The 20023-nt window shown below is 34.5% G+C and overlaps 1 protein-coding gene across 6 annotated transcripts in view; it reads right to left on the bottom strand.

The window, feature by feature from the left end:
* Positions 1 to 9940, bottom strand: part of LOC131644787 (uncharacterized) — a 49920-nt gene extending 39980 nt beyond the window's left edge. For 3 of the 6 annotated variants that reach the window (XM_058915376.1, XM_058915379.1, XM_058915381.1), the window contains exons 1-10: positions 9788 to 9940; positions 8885 to 9037; positions 8379 to 8699; positions 7887 to 8047; positions 7176 to 7238; positions 6735 to 6852; positions 6517 to 6626; positions 6334 to 6426; positions 5100 to 5223; positions 4300 to 4367 (exon numbers count right to left, since the gene is read on the bottom strand). In XM_058915376.1, coding sequence (XP_058771359.1) covers positions 4300 to 4367; positions 5100 to 5223; positions 6334 to 6426; positions 6517 to 6626; positions 6735 to 6852; positions 7176 to 7238; positions 7887 to 8047; positions 8379 to 8619 — 978 coding nt within the window. In that variant the 5' untranslated portion in view covers positions 8620 to 8699; positions 8885 to 9037; positions 9788 to 9940. Of the gene's footprint in view, positions 1 to 4299; positions 4368 to 5099; positions 5224 to 6333; positions 6427 to 6516; positions 6627 to 6734; positions 7034 to 7175; positions 7239 to 7886; positions 8048 to 8378; positions 8700 to 8884; positions 9038 to 9787 lie in introns of those variants that run through there. The other 3 variants (XM_058915377.1, XM_058915378.1, XM_058915380.1) reach the window with 3 other exon arrangements.
* Between the last annotated feature and the right edge of the window lie 10083 nt (positions 9941 to 20023).

The following is a 20023-nucleotide window of genomic DNA, read 5'->3' as shown; positions in this document are numbered from 1 at the left end:
CTACTGGTTTAGCGTTCAACAACCCAGTTTCTTCCAAAATATCCATAGCATATTTCCGCTGGGAAATCACCAAGCCATCTTTAGATTGGGCCACCTCAATTCCCAAGAAGTAGCGGAGTTTACCAAGATCTTTTGTCTGAAATTGATTCGAGAGATGTTGTTTCAACTGGAGTATTCCCTGCTGATCACTGCCAGTTATCACAAAATCATCCACATATACAATAAGATAGATACACCCTTGGGTAGAGTGACGATAAAATATAGAATGGTCAGCTTCACTATGGACCATACTAAACTGTTGTACTACAGTGCTGAATCTGACAAACCAAGCTCTTGGAGATTGCTTGAGACCATAAAGAGACCTGTGTAGCCTACAAACCATATGTGAGGACTCCCCCTGAGCAACAAACCCAGGTGGTTGCTTCATATATACTTCCTCTTCAAGATCACCATGTAAAAAGGCATTTTTGATGTCAAGTTGATGAAGAGGACAGTGTCGAATGGCTGCAATGGCTAGAAGAAGTGTAACAGATGCCATCTGGCTACAGGCGAGAAAGTATCACTATAATCCAACCCAAATATCTGAGTGTATCCTTTGACTGCCAAACGAGCTTTAAAACAATCGATCTTACCATCTGGACTAACCTTCACTGTATAAAGCCAACGACAACCTACTAAAGATTTCCCAGGGGGGAGAGGAACCAGTTCCCAAGTACCACTGCTTTAAAGAGCACACATTTCGTCAATCATTGCTTGCCTCCACTCAGGGTGAGATAATGCTTCACCTGGAGTGTTAGGAATAGAAATAGAAGACAAACAAGTATACTGCAAAGGGGAAAGACGGTGATAACATAAATCAATATAATGTGGAGAAGGATTTCGTGTTTGACGTATACCTTTTCGAAGAACAATTGGAAGATCGGACTCAGGTTGCGGGATCGGATCCGGTGATGGCGAAGGCGTCGGAGGAGAGTCTGCAATGACCTCAGGGACATGTCCTGCCTCAGGAATAGGTACAACAGAAGTGGGTTGGCGACGCTGATATGTTTGAAGTGGACGAGTAGTGGGAGGGTCAACTGTAAGGCTAGAATGGAGGGAGATAATGGGAAATGGGACTTCCGGAAGAGGTGTAAGAGTACTTTCCTGAAGGGGTTCCGGAGTTACTTGGCTGGACTCGAAGTATGGAATAGACTCGAAGAAGGTAACATCGGCCAATACGAGGTATCGTTGTAGAGTATGTGAGTAGCAACGATGATAACCCTTTTGGGATCGATGATAACCAAGAAAGACACACTTTAGTGATCGAACTGATAGTTTATCAAGACCAAGGGACAGATTGTGTACAAAACACGTAGACCCGAAAACTTGAGAGGAATTGGGTGAAGAGGAGAGTTTGGAAACAGGACTGAGTGAGGGATTTTATTATTAAGGATAGATGAGGGCATGCGATTAATGAGGTAACATGCCGTGAGCACCGCACCCCCCAAAACCGGAGAGGAACATTACCATGGAGAAGTAGGGTCCGAGTGGTTTCTACAAGATGCCTATTTTTACGTTCGGCTATCCCGTTTTGTTGGGGTGTATGTGGACAAGATGTTTGGTATAAAAATTTGAAATTATTGGGATAAATATTCGCGTGCATTGTCACTTCTTAAGGTACGGATAGACAAGCCAAATTGAGTTCTTATTTCTTGATAAAAAATTTCAAAAATAGAAAACAATTCTGATTTGTTCTTCATTAAAAATAGTCACGTGCAACGTGAAAAATCATCAATAAAAGTGACAAAATACCTAGACTCAAAGATAGACTCAGTACGCGAAGGACCCCAGACATCGGAGTGAACTAAAGCAAAAGGGGAATTTGGAATTTGTTGTACACGTTTTCGAATTTGTTGTAACTATTAATACATGTTTTGTCGGTGGTTGAAACTTGAATGCCAAAAAAATGCCTTAAATCATGATGCTGATTTTATGTTATTTTCTACATGGCATCTGCTTTATTGTTAACATTAAAATCCTCTTTCCTAAATAATATATGTAAATATTGTTGATTTTTTAATTTAAAGTTCAATTTCCATCGTGTTTGATTCAATATACTTTTTTTCCTTTATTATTGATTTTTTATTTTTTGGGAACATCGTTTATTATTGATTTTGCACTTGCTAAATTACATAGTATGTCTCAATGAACAAATAAATATTATCTAAAAAATTAGTAAAAATAGCAACCGTGTAATCATGTCTTAGTTATCATTTAATTCCATTTTATTTTATTAATTATCTGAGTGATTTTGGTAGTAAATGAGTTTAAACCCTAATAAATTCTGACTTGTTTTAATGCTTTTATGGCTAATCATTTTTATTTATAGTGATTTATTGTTACATTACATATTATTTATTATAATTGAAATCAATTTATTATCTTATTTATAGAATATTAAATAAATTAATTAAGTCACATATGATCATTATATCCCTTTATTTTTAATGAAAAGTAAAACTTGGTTACGATCACTATAATTTATATTTAAGATAGTCTTTAAGTTGTTAAATTAACATCAATATTCGTGTACCACCGATGGAATTTCTTTAACGAAGAAAAAAATTTAAATTATTTTTAATTTAAAATACAATACTTTTTTAAATAATACTAATTTGTGACTTAAAAAAGTTATAAAATATCAATAAAAATAAATTTAAAAAATACATGTGAAAAATAGATATAATTGGAGGGAGTTGTTAGCATTTATTGTAGTAATTTGACTTATGAAAACCATTTTATAACAATTTATACTTTTTCTCATTTGATTACAAAATCAGTTAATTGCGTAAAAAGTTTTTTTGTTTTAAATTCAAACAAAATTTGTTAGTTAATGAGATAGTTAAAAAATTTATCTTTAATTTCTATTTTAAGAGAGTCAAAAGTAATTTAATGGTATGTAATTGATTTTAATGTTTATTATTATTTAAAATACATTTGACTAATCAATGAATTTGAAATTAAAATTTATATACGGGAACAAGTTTATTAGAGCATCCCCATTCAAAGAACTCATTTAAGTTCTTTAAAGGAACCCTACTAAATTTTTTATATTATTTTATATTTCTCAATTCTTTAAACAACGCATTTATATTTTCTAAATATCCATACAATCAATCTAAAACTTAAAATGGGTCCCATTATACATTACACAATCAATCTAAAACTTAAAATGGGTCCCATTATACATTAGTACACTATACTCTAAATTTAATTATTATATGTATATTTTCAAGCCAATTCAGGGAAAACAACTTCCCAATTCTTTAAACAACACATTGGTCCCATTATACATTACACTATACTCTGAATATAATTATTATATGTATGTTTTCAAGCCAATTCAGAAAAAACAACGCACGCTCTCATGCGCAGAAGAACGTGTTTACAAACTAAAAATGGTCTTGTGAAGTAAACATTCATGGTTTCCTGACCCAGTATCTTAGAAAATTGTGAAGAAACGGTGACATGGCAGCGATATTTATACTCTTATTGATTCAAATATTTGCCTAGATTTAAATAATATTTATAAACAAGATAAAATATACTATTAATTAAAAGGCTTAATTGCAGTTTTGGTCCCCCTATTATTCTTTTTTATGAGTTTTGGTCCCCCTATTTTAAAATTCGGAATTTTAGTCCCTCTATTTTAGTTTTTAGAGGATTTTGGTCCCCCTGCAAATCCGAAGGCAATTTTTAATGAAATAAACCTCACATTGATGACATGTTTAACATAAATCTTAAATAAAAATAGTTTTTTTGAACATATCACTGCTGAATTGACATTGACACGTCATTAATGTGAGCATCATTTCATTTAAAATTGCCTTCGAATTTGCAGGGGGACCAAAATCCTCAAAAAACAAAAAATAGGGACTAAAATTCCGGATTCTAAAATAGGGGGACCAAAACTCAAAAAAAAGAATAATAGGGGGACCAAAACTGCAATTAAACCTAATTAAAATATTAAAATATATCGACAAATTTATAGGCACGGGCTAATTATCTCTTCTAAAAAAAATTAATACTTTTGGTTAACCACTTTTGTTTTTTTTGGTTAACCAGTTTTGTTTTTTTTTCTTTTCATTCTTATTATATTTTGGAAACAAATGCGCGTAACATTTCAGTACCGTGCGTCCCACTAGTTTCATATAAAAATCTTACATTGAAAAAAACCATAAAACCATGTCCACAGTTAAAGGAAATGGGTTTAAAGATTATCTGAGATACAGGAAGAATCAGTAAGAGCATTTGACTTACCTGATAATTTACTTTAAAGCGGCCAAGAAGCCGACAAAATGCGTGATAGTTATCATGATCAGCAAGACCTGTAATTACAGTGAATTAAATATGGGAAGTTGGAAAAAAAATATTAGGGACATAAATTTCTATGAACGGAAACATAATAAAGAAATAAATCAATGCTAACGATGACATTTATAGCCTAGTTTCACTTGAATAATGAATGAGTAGTGATCATTTCCACATACGCTCTAACATTGATAGGCTGTTGCTTCAACATGGAATAGATTATTTAACCTTTCTGGAGCATATTGGATGTTTCCTCCTAGATCCCTAGACCAATTTAAACAGCAACAAATTTTTGAGTGATTAATGTGATTGTTCAACTACATGTAGATTTGACAAATTTTTGAGTGATTAATGTGACTGTTCAACTACATGTAAATTTGAGCACCTTAAAATTGTAGTTGATCACATCCTAATTTGTGGTTTATGAAGTTAAGTTGATGGTTAATGAGTTTAGACATGACATCTGATATATCCATTAACCGCCTACTAGATGTAATTAACCTCCTATTTGAAATGCATTAACCACTTAGATTGTAATTGCAAAAGTTTTCAAATTTTAGTTTTTCAAATTATACAAAGTGTATAAAATTTTCTTAATGGCGTCAATCTCACTATATCCATTAATCCCCTATAGTATTTTTTCGGATCGACGTCTACGCGCTTATTTCGAGATTGATAACTCTAAATTACACTAGCAGGGCAATATATGTGCACACGCACAATACACAGGAGGCAAAAATATGGTTTACCTATTCCAGTTTGCAAAATTTCTTTGGTGCCCAGCATTAACTCTGACAAAAACTTCAATCGGGCAGTATCATCAGAAAACAAAGATCGTCTAGTAGAAGCAAGACGCAACAAGCATTCCAATGCCTACATGTTATCAAAAAATTATATTAAAAAATCATAATAATATATAGGAGTTTCTTTACATACTGATGATAAAACAGAATACCATATTTAAATTTAGAATTTTGCTATTATGGTCAAAATCAAGAAACAAAGGACCCTGTTAGAGTTCTTTGGAAGAATATTAGTAGAAAGGGAGTTTATTCGTCCCTACAGTTTATTGACTGAAAAAGATAAAAAGGTACACAAGAGAGAATGCTCTCCTTCACTGGAATTTCCAGTCAAAATCAAAACTACAATTGCCAAAAAGATCCATGAAAGAGAGAAAGGAAGTCTTATATGTAGACATTCATCATGTACAATAGGCCGTAGAGATCAAAAACAAAACAAAAAATATCCTAACTAAACTTACTAACTACAAAAGACCAAAAATATCCTTACTGATAATTCTCCTCCTCTGATAGACTTGCAGGGAGGTCTGATAGTTGACTCATTATTATTCCTCACAGACTTATATTTATGTTTAGGCTAAAAATATTAGCACATAAGATATAAAGTAAATAGGGCAATGCTCAAATACTATATTCATTGATCAAATAGTATCATACCTTACAAGTTCAGTAAGCCTGAACAATTACAAACATAAGATAGCATAGGTCAAAAACATTCTTAACATCAACCAAATCAGAAACATATAACAGTATTGTGTAAAGAGGATAACTAACAACCCATGTCATAGTATTGAAAGAAGTAAGGGTTTCAGGCATAAGAAGTAAAACTAACAAAAACACCAGGCATCAGACTCAAATACAACAAAAACATGCCACCACTCCGATTACATGTCACATTAAAATATTGGGAAGATAAAATAAACAATTTTAACCAAAAATTAAGACCATTGTAAGGTAGCTGAGGGTAAACTACTTAGATGGAGTAAATAAAGAAGAATAAAGAGAAAAATTAAGTTTTCCACAAAGTAAGGAATTCTTGTGAAACGTAAACTTATCGCAACCAAACAAAAGTAGAAAAAATAATCTAGACAGGTGTTTCAGACGACACCAAAAATAATGTATTCAATAAAAAAAATTTAGAAGCCATTGACTCTCCTATCAAAGTAAATTAATAGAAACAAACCTCTTTCGAAAATGGCTGATTCATTGTATAAAAGTCAAAAAATATCTGCAATGTTGAGGGATCCTCGAGGACAGGTTTCCAAGTTAATGGAACCTGTAAAAATAATGTGAATTCCAGATAAAGAACTGCAAACTAGGGGAAGGCAATAGAGACAACCATCTATTTACAAAGGAATATATATACCTGATTAGTACCAATCTCATCTGAGCTTTCATCATATGATGTCCCCATAAAATCAAATGATAAGCAACTGAGGGAAAGCATCAGAGACAATTCCTGCAACTTGCTCCCAACTAAGAGTTTTACATAAAACACAATTACAAAATTCAGAAAATGGGTTGTTATTTCTCCAAAAAATGAATATATAAGTGTATGACCATCATATCAAATATTCGATATACCATCGGCTTTTAACTTGAAGAGAGAAGTTAACGATATCTGGAATATCAGAAAAAGGGATTGATCCCTAAAAGAGATTGCAATCCTACGTTGACGAGTAGCATGTAACCCAACAGTATGCTGAAAATGAAGAACACAGAAACAAATACGTAACAACAAAATCATCAGCTAAATAAAATTCACAATTTCAAAACAAATATAACATGGGGTAGATCACCAGAGTAACATTAAGATCAAATATAACATGCGGTTATCGTTCTTTGATTGATCATTCAAATAATCATCACTACTCAGTAGAGCCCTTCACAAGAACAAATTAATTGAGTGAATATTATTCAGAAAAATGTTCCTTTCAACTAGATATATAGCAAGTGCGCTGTGTTTTTGTATAGTTTGCTATTAAATGATTACTTTTTATTGAAGCATTAAATATTCACACAAACCTGATTTATCTCGGAAACAATCTGATTCAATATCTTCAAACCTATAGCATAATGATATTGTCCCTGCCAAAAAGTGTTGACTATGTGAGATTAAAACTCAATGCAATTAGAAGTGTAATAATACAAACAGAAAAGAATTTTAAAAAATGGGGAAAACCAATCAAAAGAAAATAAAACAGAACAAAAATATTTAGAAAGAAAAAATCACAAAATCATATTCCCAAATATCCTTCATACAAACGTGGTGTTGCGGCAAATAGGGGAAGTGTGGCGGATATAATAGATATTGCAGCCTATGGCGACTGGCACAAAATCCACCATGGCATCACCATAGTGAAAAATTGACAACAACCGAAAATATTGGGTGTGACCCCATTCTTCTAATCAGTTCAACATATATTTGAAGAAGTAAAGAAGGCAAGCCAAAGTTACGTGGCAGAGTGAAATGTTTTTAAACTTTGCTGCATCTGCATTTGGGTGGACTATACAGCATCTAAAATCAGAAGTCAGAGCGGGACTTTCAGAAACAAGAGAAACATTAAACCAAAAGGATTCGTTAAGAGCTAATATAATGTAGCCATCAATGTATGAAATTTGGTTTGAATATCATTTATACATCAAATAAATGCCATGTACTAAACAAAATGACTGTGAATATAGAAAGTGGCGTGTTCACATAGATGTAGCTATCTTATAAAAATGTCATGTCACCTGACTCAAGAAGTCTGTTGCCTCTTTAACAACCTCCCGGAATCTTTCATCATCTAGCCACCCAAGCTTTGTAATACGAGATAAAAGTTGGATCAACGATCCAAGGACAAAGGGCTCCAATTCAGGTCCTTTACTGGCCAGATAGTTTAAGAGATAGTTTCCTTCAGAAAAATAGCAATCTGATCAATAAGGATAAAAAGAATATAGCAACTCTAAGTTTAAAAAATGACAGCAATACAATCCAAAAGTATGAATACAAATTTCCCAAAAGAACCTGAAAATAAAATAGGAGAAAATCTCCCTAGGAGGTTAATTCAAGAACTAAGAGGTTAATATATGCAAAAGCATGTGACATCTAATATAATAATGCTATTATTGATGGTATCTACTTATGCTGAAACCGCACTCAGTAAATCGGATTTGGAAAATGGACAAATAAAGCCCCTAAAATACTCCTAGTTTTAATCATCTGCAAGTAAGCAAGAATATTACGAATATCAATCCGGAGTTGTAAAGGAAGGCTTTGCTCTGTGACTTGCTTCAACAAGCTTGAACTAGCCAACATCAATGCATATGGAGAGGATGCATTATCGAGAACATATTGGCACTGCGAAATGTAGTCAGCATTTGAGGAAAAACATCTCAAAGTGCTTTCAGCATGAGCTCGCTCAACAGAATCCTGTGAGTTATAAAGCCTCTCACACAATGCTTCCAGTTGAGCTAAAGTCTCCATTCTTCACTGCTTAGGAAGTGTATCCAAGAATTCAGATGAAGTCAGTTCTTCTCCATTTTCCACGTATAAACATTATAAATCTACAAGGTTTCATGTGAATTCAAGAGTATATTTAGAGGTGGAAACACAAAAAAGTAATATAAAGTTAGTCAAAGCACGAGACAAAAAGTAATATATCGAAAGCGTCAATTCAATGCAAATCATGAGACACCATAGAAGTTTATCAAATAGGATATATAGTAGCACTAAAATATTAAATGTTTACAGGTGTACAAGATGATATTTCAATTCTGAAACTGTTTGAATTACAAGAATACTCTAAAATACAAAGATAGCTCGGCATAAAAAGATCATGGCAGAAATTGTAAGAAAATCCAGCCACAATAGCACAGGTCCAAGAAAAATGAGCAGTGTGATCCTGACAGAAGAAAGAATATATCAAAAATTGACACATAATATAGAATCATCAACTAAATAAAACAGGTATTATTCACCACGCCAAAAAAAACACATAAAACAATTGTCATTCTAATAACTTGTTTTTCTTGATCAAGAAACTGTTGTAATTTCGTAGCGGATCAGGCCAACGCCTTAAGGCCAACATCATTAAAACAAACCTTGAAACACACCTTAAAGATGGAATAAACCCACAATGAATGGGCTATTACCAAGCACTAAATGTACCTACCTAGAGACGCAACTTATAGCCATAGTGAGGCGACTAAGGGTTGGCATTTTAAATTAACTATGTATCAAATTATCGAATCTGATACTTTGCAAATCTCAAATCTCAAATTATCAATTAATGAGAAAGTGTTTTTAGAGGAAATTAGCAATCAATGTTGAGTTGAAAATATAAGTAAATTGTAGATTTAGGGCATTGAAGTTGTCTTCAACAAAGCATCTTAGGGTTTTGTAAATTGAACATATAAATTCCTATTTTATCTATGATCGTTATGCATCAAATAGATTCAATGCCTGCTATAAATTCACTTAATGAAACATACAAAGCAATCGCATGCAGAATATTGGAAACTAAAAACAAGTCAAGATGAACGTGGATCATCAATTACATTGATTAAAACAGAACATCATCGCCAAGAAAAAATATTAGTCATAGCTCATATACAGTACAATCATCGAGAGTTATGAAGGAGTGGGTTCTTACAGATAGCAACAATGGGCGTAAGCTTCAGAACAATCTGAGGTCTAGCGGTAACTGTTGGGTGAGAATGAGGGGAATACGAGAGACTTCTAGAGAATCAGATAACAAAATTGAAGCAAGACTACGGTTTTTCTTTTTGTCTTCTTCAATTTATATTCATAATTATTTTCTCAAAAAGATATATTAATAAGAAAGTTTTTCAACCTAGATGGTTATCTTACACAAGCAAAAGTTCAATTTTGCCCTCAATTTTCGTAGATGCATATCCGAAAGCATCCTATAATTTGAAAAAATTTGATTCCTTTCATAGATGCATCTACGGAAGGATAATAAATTAGTAACTATGTTCACATTAATTGTTATGACAAGTCGGTGATGTTTTCTTCTCCTGAAGAAGAAGATGTTGAGTTGTTGTCCGCTAGACAGATGCATAAATTGATGAAAGAGGATGTTCAAGTGTTTGCTTTGGTTGCATCAACGTCCATTGAGAACCAAGCGATCATTGAAGAATTGAAGGTGGTGTGTGAATTTTCTGAAGTTTTCCCTAATGAAATTCCTGATGTACCGCCAACGAGAGAAGTTGAATTCTCTATAGATCTTGTACCTGGCACTAGACACGTGTCTATGGCACCATACAGGATGTATGCATCAGAGTTGTCTGAATTGAAGAAGCAATTGGAAGAGTTACTTAAGAAGTTTGTGAGGCCTAGTGTGTCGCCGTGGGGAGCTCCAGTATTGTTGGTTAAGAAGAAAGATGGAAGTATGAGACTTTGTATTGATTATCGTCAATTGAATAAGGTGACAATCAAGAACAAGTATCCACTTCCAAGAATTGATGACTTGATGGATCAATTGGTCGGTGCCCGTGTGTTTAGCAAGATTGATTTGAGATCGGGATACCATCAGATTAAGGTGAAATATGAGGATATGCAGAAGACGGCTTTCAGAACATGTTATGGACATTATGAGTATTCCGTGATGCCCTTCGGTGTTACTAATGCACCGGGAGTTTTTATGGAGCACATGAACCGTATTTTTCACGAGTATCTGGATTATTTTGTGGTGGTGTTCATTGGTGATATTTTGATTTACTCTAAATCATAATCAGATCATGCTGAACATTTGAAGTTAGTATTGCATGTCTTGAAAGAGAAGAAGTTGTATGCAAAGTTGTCCAAGTGCGAGTTCTGGTCGAAAGAAGTTAGTTTTCTTGGTCATGTCATTTCTAATGATGGCATTGTCGTGGATCCGTCTAAAATTGATGTCGTGTTGAGATGGGAGACTCCTAAGTCGGCTACCGAGATTAGAAGTTTTTTGGGATTAGCTGGTTATTATAGAAGGTTCATTGAAGGCTTCTCTAAGTTGGCTCTTCCGTTGACAAAGTTAACGTGCAAGGGTAAGGCTTTTGTGTGGGATGTTTCTTGTGAAGAGAGTTTTACCGAGTTGAAAAAGAGATTGACGTTGGCACCGATTTTGATATTGCCTAATCTGGAAGAATCGTTTGTGGTTTATTCTGATGCTTCTAAGATGGGATTAGGAGGTGTGCTCATGCAAAATGATAAGGTTGTTGCTTATGCATCGAGGCAGTTGAGAGTTCATGAGAAGAACTATCCTAGCATGATTTAGAGCCTGCTGCTGATGTGTTTGTATTGAAGATTTGGAGGCATTATTTTTATGGTTCTAGATTTGAAGTATTTAACGACCATAAGAGTTTGAAGTATTTGTTTGATCAAAAGGAATTGAGTATGAGGCAACGAAGGTGGTTAGAGTTGTTGAAAGACTATGACTTGGGTTTGAACTATCATACAGGAAAAGCTAATGTTGTTGTCGATGCTTTGAGTCGAAAGACTTTGCATATATCGGCGATGATGGTTAAGGAATTGGAATTGATTGAGCAATTCAGAGATATGAGTTTGGTATGTGAAGTGACACCTAAGAGTGTTAGATTGGGTATGTTGAAGATTAACAATGATTTTCTGGATAGTATCAAGGGAGCTCAAAAGTTGGATATGAAATTAGTGGATTTGATGGTTGGAATCGATCAGGTTGAGAATAGTGACTTCAAGTTGGATGTGCATTGTGTGTTAAGGCTTCGCAATCGGATTTGTATTCCTGATGATGTGGATTTGAAGAGAGCTATTCTTGAAGAATGTCATAGAAGTAATTTGAGTATTCATCCAGGAGCTACGAAGATGTATCAGGATTTGAAGAATTTATTTTTGTGGCCTGGAATGAAGCGTGAAATAGCTCAGTTTGTGTATGCATGTTTGACTTGTCAGAAGTCGAAAGTTGAACATCAGAAGCCTGTTGGATTAATGCAACCGTTGGAAGTTCCGGAATGGAAATGGGATAGTATTTTTATGGATTTTGTGATGGATTTTCCGGATACCATTAGAGGACATGATTCAATTTGGGTGATTGCTGATAGGCTTACGAAGTAGGCTCATTTCATACCTATTAACATCACTTATCCAGTTTCGAGGTTGGCCGAAATTTATGTCGGTGTGATTGTGAAGTTGTATGGTGTTCCTTTGTGTATTGTTTCGGATAGGGATCCGAGGTTCACTTCATATTTTTGGAAAAGTTTGCAAAAGGCATTGGGTTCTAAGTTGAGGTTGAGTTCGGCGTATCATCTTCAAACAGATGGTCAGACGGAGAGGATGATTCAGTCTTTGGAGGATTTGTTGAGAGCTCGTGTTCTTGAGCAGGGAGGTGCGTGGGATACTTATCTTCCATTGACCGAGTTCACGTACAACAATAGTTACCATTCGAGTATTGGTATGGCACCTTTCGAAGCATTGTATGGAAAGCAAAATGCGAGAGTTGTATCTTGAGTTGTTTGATTGAGGTAATTTTTTAGGATGAAAATATTCTAAATGGGGGAGAGTTGTAACGCTCGTTTTTACTTTAATTATTTATATTATGTGTGTTGTGTGAATTATGTGTTAATTATATGCTTAATTGATTTTTTGTTATTTTATTTGGAAATTATTAGTAAATAATATAAGTTAGCGAGGCTATTAGTTATTGGGCCTAAGTTAGTGTTAGTAATTGTGGGGTACTAATTAGAGCCCATTAGCAATGAGAAAAGATAGTAAGGGTTTGACAAAACAAGGGTTTTAGAGGAAAATGGAATTAGAAGCTCATTTGGGAATTTTGTGAAAGAAGAAAAGAGAGAAGAGAAAGAGAGAAAGAGAGATTGAAGTATAGAGTTGGCTTCAATCCAAAACCTAAGGTAAGCGTGGGATTCTTTCATGCTAAAGGGATGTATGATGATGTTTAGGGTGGTTTTGATCATATGTTGTTTCTCCATGAATGTGTGATTTAAAATTGTTAGGGTTTATGATAGAATTCTTGAAATTGTGCCATTAATCATGTTGTAGATGTTTGTATGAGAACCCATGCCTAGAAACATGAATAGAAACCCATAACATGTGATAAAATGATGTTTGAAATGAGTTTGAATGGTTAAAATCGAATTTGGGTTGGTGTTGGAAGTGTTGAAAACACACAGATTTTTCTGGTTCTGGTGTAGAGCGTCGGGCGAGCATTTTGCTTCACTGAGCGAGTGCTGTTTTGTGGCTTCTGCCGGGCGAGCTAGTTGCTTCGCCGGGAGAGCCAGCGCCCACATGGTTCCGCCGGGCGAGTCGAGCGAGCGAGGGTTTTTGTGACCAAGTTACTGCCTCTGAGCGTCGGGCGAGTGATTGTTTCCGCCGGGCGAAAGGCCTGTGTTGAGAAATTTCAAATGTTCATATCTTTTGATTCGTAACTCCTTTAAGTGTCGTTTGAACTTCCGTGAATCTCTAATTGATGTCCTTCTAGTGTATATGATTTGAAAACCTTTCTTTGAAACCTTTCCTTGACTTGTATGTTGCCATTTGATGATGTTTTGAATTGCCGTGAATGATAACGTTGATGTTGTTGTTGTTGGATTCCAATATTGGTTATGTCGTTGAAGTTGACTAAGTCGTTCAAGTTGATAATGTCGTTTAAGCTGATTAAGTCGTTCAAGTGTGAATATGGGTGTGCATCATTTATTCACATCCATTGCATTGTTTGAGACGACCCTTGTGGCGATTGTTTGAGACGGCCCTTGTGGCAAATGTTTGAGACGGCCCAATGGCAAACTGTTTGAGACGGGAGTTTACTCCAATGGTACCACATGCATTTGCATAGTTTGAGTTGCATAAAGTAAAGTTGCATGATGAGTTGTATTTGAATGTTTGTGCTTATGACGTGGATGTTAAGATGTTCGATGAGATAGTTGCGTCATTGAATATGTGTAGTAATTGAGTATATGTGTCATAAATGAATTATTGACATTGTTTATCGTTTGCAAGTTGTTTAAGTGATGTGAATTATGGTATATGATGTATATTGAGAAGTGGTGACCAATGTATTATCTTTTCTCTTGCTTTGAATATTATCATACATTTCTTTATAATGAATGATATCTCACCCCTTCTGTCTGAATGTTACCCTCTGTTGGTAACGTGCAGGTAACGACATGGAATAGCCGTTTACCTATTAGCTCGTGTCAGTGTGTCTATGCTCTGATACGTAGCACTCGGTGGATGTCTGGATTGTTTTGATTATGTTATGTTGTCTTGTTGTTTCTTGTCGTTATATTTGTATATTGTTATCTCTTATTGGAATATGATGTTATGCCCCAAGGAGATATGTTGGATTTGTTGTTTCCCATGATCGGCATGTATAATTTGACTATGTCGTTCCGCTGCGATGTTATAACTTTTAGGTTTTGGTAACTAATAAAGTCTGAGTTATCCTCCGTTATACTTTCTATGTATCTTTATATGTGAGCATGTTTATGATTTGGTTTAAGTCGAAATTGTGACGCCTCAAATATGATGTATGGTTTGAGACTTTTATACTCTGATTTTTCTGTATATTTTTGGGGTAGATTTGGGGTGTTACAATAGTGGTATCAAAGCAGGTTGGTCTGTCCGACCAAGTGTCATGTCGTAGTGTGGTCTAACAATCTAGTATTGTTGTTTTGTGCTGATTGTTTCTGTGTTGTAGTGAAGAGATGAGATGGCTGGAAGGAATGATGCTGCGATTGCTGCTACATTGGAGGCGATGGCCCAAGATTTAAAGCATCAGCCAAATGTTGGTGAGAATGCTGCATCTTGCAATTTGGCTACCTTCCAAAGAGAGAATCCTTCTGTTTTCAAGGGAACTCATGATCCTGATGGCGCATTGACATGGCTAAAGGAGATTGAGAGAATCTTCCGTGTGATGGATTGCACACTAGATCAGAAGGTTCGGTATGGGACACATATGCTAGCAGTCGAGGCGGATGATTGGTGGCTAGAGACTCGTAGGAGCTTGGAAGCTAGTCGTGAGAAGATCACTTGGATTGTGTTCCGCATGGAGTTCTTAAGGAAGTACTTTCTTGAGGATGTCAGTGGCAAGAAGGAGATTGAATTCCTTGAGCTGAAACAAGGGAACAAGTCTGTAGTAGAGTATGCTGCTAAATTTGGTGAGTTGACTAAGTTTTACCTCTTGTATCAATATTTGTCACTAGATTGGGGGGGTTGAATAGTGACCTCTTTTAAAATATTGTTCTTAGTTTATATGAGTGAATAAAATATAATAGTATGTGAAGACTAGTATAATAAAGAGCACACAGTGATTTATACTGGTTCCCAAAAAGGGTTAGTCTAGTCCTCAGACACAGTGAGATTTTCTTATATCTTACACTTTTATCCTTTAAAGAGGGATAAAAATGCTATACTTTACAAAACCTCAAAAGGCCTTTACAATCACTAAAGTTTCACTTTAGATTTTTCTTTTAACTATTACAACCAAGATTTTGTATCTCTTGAGGATATACGAAAGTTTGAATAAGTGTGTTGAATTTGGTTCACTATATGGCAGTGATAATAACCTTTGCTTTCCTTTTACAACAATATGTGTTTCTTGACTTTGTTTGAATGATATTAATCTTGAGTGTAAAAGTTAGTTTCAACTTTCCCTAAGGTGCTGGTTATATAGATGTTGTAGAAATATAACCGTTGTAATTTTCTTGGCATCTTTTGTACTTGTGAGGATTAGGATGTAACTCTCTTAGCTGAATGTGTACTTTGAGGATAAGAGAGGATATTCCTTTGAGTAGATGAGCATTTCTTTGAAATTAAACACGTTTGTTTATTTTGAATGGGAAGTACATGTGTCTTTTAAACTAAATGCTTTTGCCAATCTTCTGATAAGATCATGTTAAAGCTAAAGCAAAATATATGAGATCTTATAATTTGAGGACTCGTAAGCACACTTGTTAGAGAAGTTAGAATATAAGTTTGTTTTCCTCATGTCATACCCCAAATTTTGCCCATACCATTTCTCTTATTCAAATTCAAAGTCAAGGCACATGACTCAAAGACACCCCTCCTACACAAGGTTCAAGGAATTAGGGTTTTGTTGTTATGAGAAAAATCAATGGATCAAAAGACTCCAAGGCACCTCATATGGTTTATGACATTCCAAACTACTTCCATGACAAAATTCAGGGCTCAATTCAAAAGATTGATCACTCGATTGCTCAGAAAGTCAACAGTCGACTGATTTGACCTAAAAGTCAACTATGGTCAAAGTACAGTCAAAACTCCTGATTTTTTGTCAAACATCCTTATATTGAAGTATAATTCACCATTTGATCAAGAATTGATCATGGTTCATCAAGGAAATATCAGAAATCAACAATTTCAAAAGTTTCTAAATAAGGGTTTTCATAGGAGAAAGTCAAATGAACTTTGACCAGCCATAACTCCTACATGGAACATCAGAAATTTTCCATCCAAGGCTCATTTTGAAGAAAATTGAATTCCCTACAAATTTGTCTCTCACATGCCAAGTCTAAAAATGCTTCATTTGAGAGATATGGATCAAAACATTATAGGTCCTTTTCAAAAGTCAACCTAAAGTCATCTTTTTCAAAAGAGCATACAAGGAGCATGTAAAATCATTTTGATATGGGACCAAAAACATTGGTTAGAGGACTCTTTAAGGTTTCTAAAAAATCCTAGAACTCCCCCATACCCTAAAAATTGAGGGAGATATGCCTTGTCAAAGTTGGACAAATTTGAGGAGGAAAATGTGAAGAAAAAGGGTTCAAAATGAATATTTTTACAAAGGGGCCCATGTCTTTAAGATCCAATCTCCTTCCTTATGGTATTAAGAGCTCACAAACCATTGGCAAGGAAATTATTTGATTTTAATTAATTTTATAAGAATTTTTATTCATTTAAAAATCAATAAAATTAAGGAAAATCAAAGATTTGTAAAAGAATTAGTTTTGAATCCAATTCCAATCAAATCCAATCTACATTCACTCTAATATTCAATCAAATTTCGTGCACTTGTTATTTGGAACAATTAAATCAAATTTTTGACAAATTTAGAAAGATTATGAGCCATATTTCAATCAAATTTTTTTCAAATGACAAATCAAAGATTCATGAAGATTTGATTCAATTTTTGTTGTCCTAATCCCTCCATTATAAGTACTAAACAAGTCTAGAGGCAAGGGTTGCGAATTTTGGCTCTCAAGAACCCTAATCAAGCTCCAAAAAAACTCAAGAAAATTGGAATTCGGTTTTGAAGTGGCAGGGCAATTCAAAGAGATCTAAGGATTCAGAGACCTTCCTTGAGTTCTCCTGAAGCTATCCAGATCATCTCCAAGTCCTTGCACGACCAGAATCACCATCAATACCCTACGGTTTGCACCTTTCTAAAATTGCTTCGATTACTTTCATTCATGTATCATAAACTGCTTTTGTTTGCATATTTGTGTTTTACATGATGCATATAATGATTCTGGATAGTTTAATTGGAAAATCTGTGCATGTTTGGAGTTCCACCATGTTAGGGTTCATACCCTTGGAATTGGGGTTTTTTAAACCACGTAAAATTAGACCCTAAGACAGGTACTATTGGATTCGCATGGTCGAGACGAGTTCATCCATGGCATCGCGCCAAATTTCTATGGCCGTTTGTGTGTATTCGTAATTCACAGGTGTAAAAGGTCTGGACCTTTTATAGCGTTGCAAAAAGAAGCGTTGTAAAAGACGCTTCTGCAAATTCCCAAGGATGAAGATGACTGCGTGTCATCGTTCTATTGGCCGGATGAGTGACGCGCAAAATTCTTTTAAAAAGGAGGATCAGGTGCATCATGGTCCACGCGTGTATGATGCGCCTCTTCGTTCCAGCCCTCAGATCATCAACCCATCCTCATCCAACGAGCCCAGGGACGCAGGTGCATCATGGACTACACCAGCTTGCCACACAGGATCAAAAGTTAAGAATTTTATAATTTTTTTTATTTTTAATTACATAATCCAATATTTATTTTTATTATATATATATATATATATATATATATATATATATATATATATATATATATATATATATATATATATATATATATATATATATATATATATATATATATATATATATGTATGTATATATACACACACATATATGCTATATGTTCCCTTTTTTTTCTCTCTTTAATAATTTCTCCAATAAAACTTTATTTTACTAAATTTCTTTTTATTAAATATTAAAATTAAATCTTTGTTTTAATTAATTTTAATTTATTTGATTTAACTTAATTTTATTTATTCAAATAATTTAATAAATCATAATTAATTTCTTTTAATTGATAAAAAAATTTATGGTAAGGTCATATATTTAATCGAAATTTATTTTTTCATCGATTTAATTAATTAGGTTGAAAAATCAATAATTAATTAAATTGATTATTTATTCCGTTAATTTTATTTAATTCGTACCCTAATCAGGGTTTACGAAGATCACGCCTACACTAAAATTTTTTCTCTTTTCTTTGTGTAGCTTATGGGTTAGCACCAGGGTTTCCTCCGACTACGAACCATATCAGATCAAAGCTAAGTCTCCGATTCTATTTCCTTTTACATTTATTTTTGCCTTTTAATTTAATATTTATTTTTGCCTTTAATTTTAAATAATTATTTTTGCCTTTTAATTTAATATTTATTTTTGCCTTTAATTTTAAATAATTATTTTTGCCTTTTAATTTCGATTATTTATTTTTGCCTTTCTGATCAATGAACTGGCCATACACTCACTCCTTTGTGTTTATTTTTCTTTTCCCCAATTTTCAGGGTTAGCCAACCGTCAAAGCTCGACTAGTCGGTAACCCTAAAACCTAACCTAATTTATTTTTCTTTCTTTAATTATTACTTGTGTCAGACCTATTGCACTATTGGTTCTATTATTCCTTTTTCCCCATCCCCATGGTATTATGTATCTGCTTCGAGGTAGTATTGTTTGGCCTTGAAGGCACTTAAAACTGCATTATAATACTGCGTGGTTAGTAATTCTAGGGAGTGCAACCTTGAATTGAATTAGAGTCACTTAATTACAAGATAATATAACTGAATCTGATCACGTGATTGTTGCACCCACGCACCTTTTATGGTACCCCTCTTGTTGCCTGTTGCCTTGTGTTTTAATGCAGAATAGCCAAGTCCCTCGAATACAAGGATACCTCAACAATGTTGCCCTCAGTTCATTCAAAGATCATAAGTCCCTAATGATGCTTCCTTCGATTCGCTAATATGATCTCGTCCCTCGAAGTTTCCTACGAAGTGCTGAGGTATCCTCTAGTTGCCTAAACGAAAGGCTATTCTGATCCTTCCCTTGGACTACCTGCCCCTCTATGGCATGGGACAGTCTTGTGGCGAACGATAATTCGACGACCCTTCAACCTCCAAATCAAAGGACTTCCTTACCCTCCTATGGTATGGATAGCCCTGAAAGGCTAAAAGAACATTTTTCATCTAACCGTGTAATTTGCCCCTAATTGCTTTGCTCTGGTTTAAAATTCTTTTTCTACCCTTTTTCTGAAAAACTTCAATAAGGCTACGCTCATTTACGAGCTAAAGTCCTTATTTCTTTTCTTCTACATTTCTGAACTTTTGGATTCAAAACTAAAGAGCAAAGCAATTAAGAGCCCATGGATAACCATGGATGCAAAGGGTGCCTTACACCTTCCCTTTGCATAAATTACCCCCCGAACTCAGTTTTTATTTAAAAGGTTTTTCCTGTTCTTTTAGCCTTTCTATTTAATTTGGATAAAATAAAAGTTGGTGGCGACTCTTGCTATCCGCACATTTCGATAAAGTCAGTTCACCGTATTACAGAACTGGAGACTCTGCTGGGGAGAATTTTCTT

This window comes from Vicia villosa, linkage group LG1 (assembly GCF_029867415.1).
Source record: "Vicia villosa cultivar HV-30 ecotype Madison, WI linkage group LG1, Vvil1.0, whole genome shotgun sequence".
Lineage (NCBI taxonomy): Eukaryota > Viridiplantae > Streptophyta > Magnoliopsida > Fabales > Fabaceae > Vicia > Vicia villosa.
Note: the sequence above shows the minus strand (reverse complement) of the source record. Positions and strands in the feature narration are given on the sequence as shown.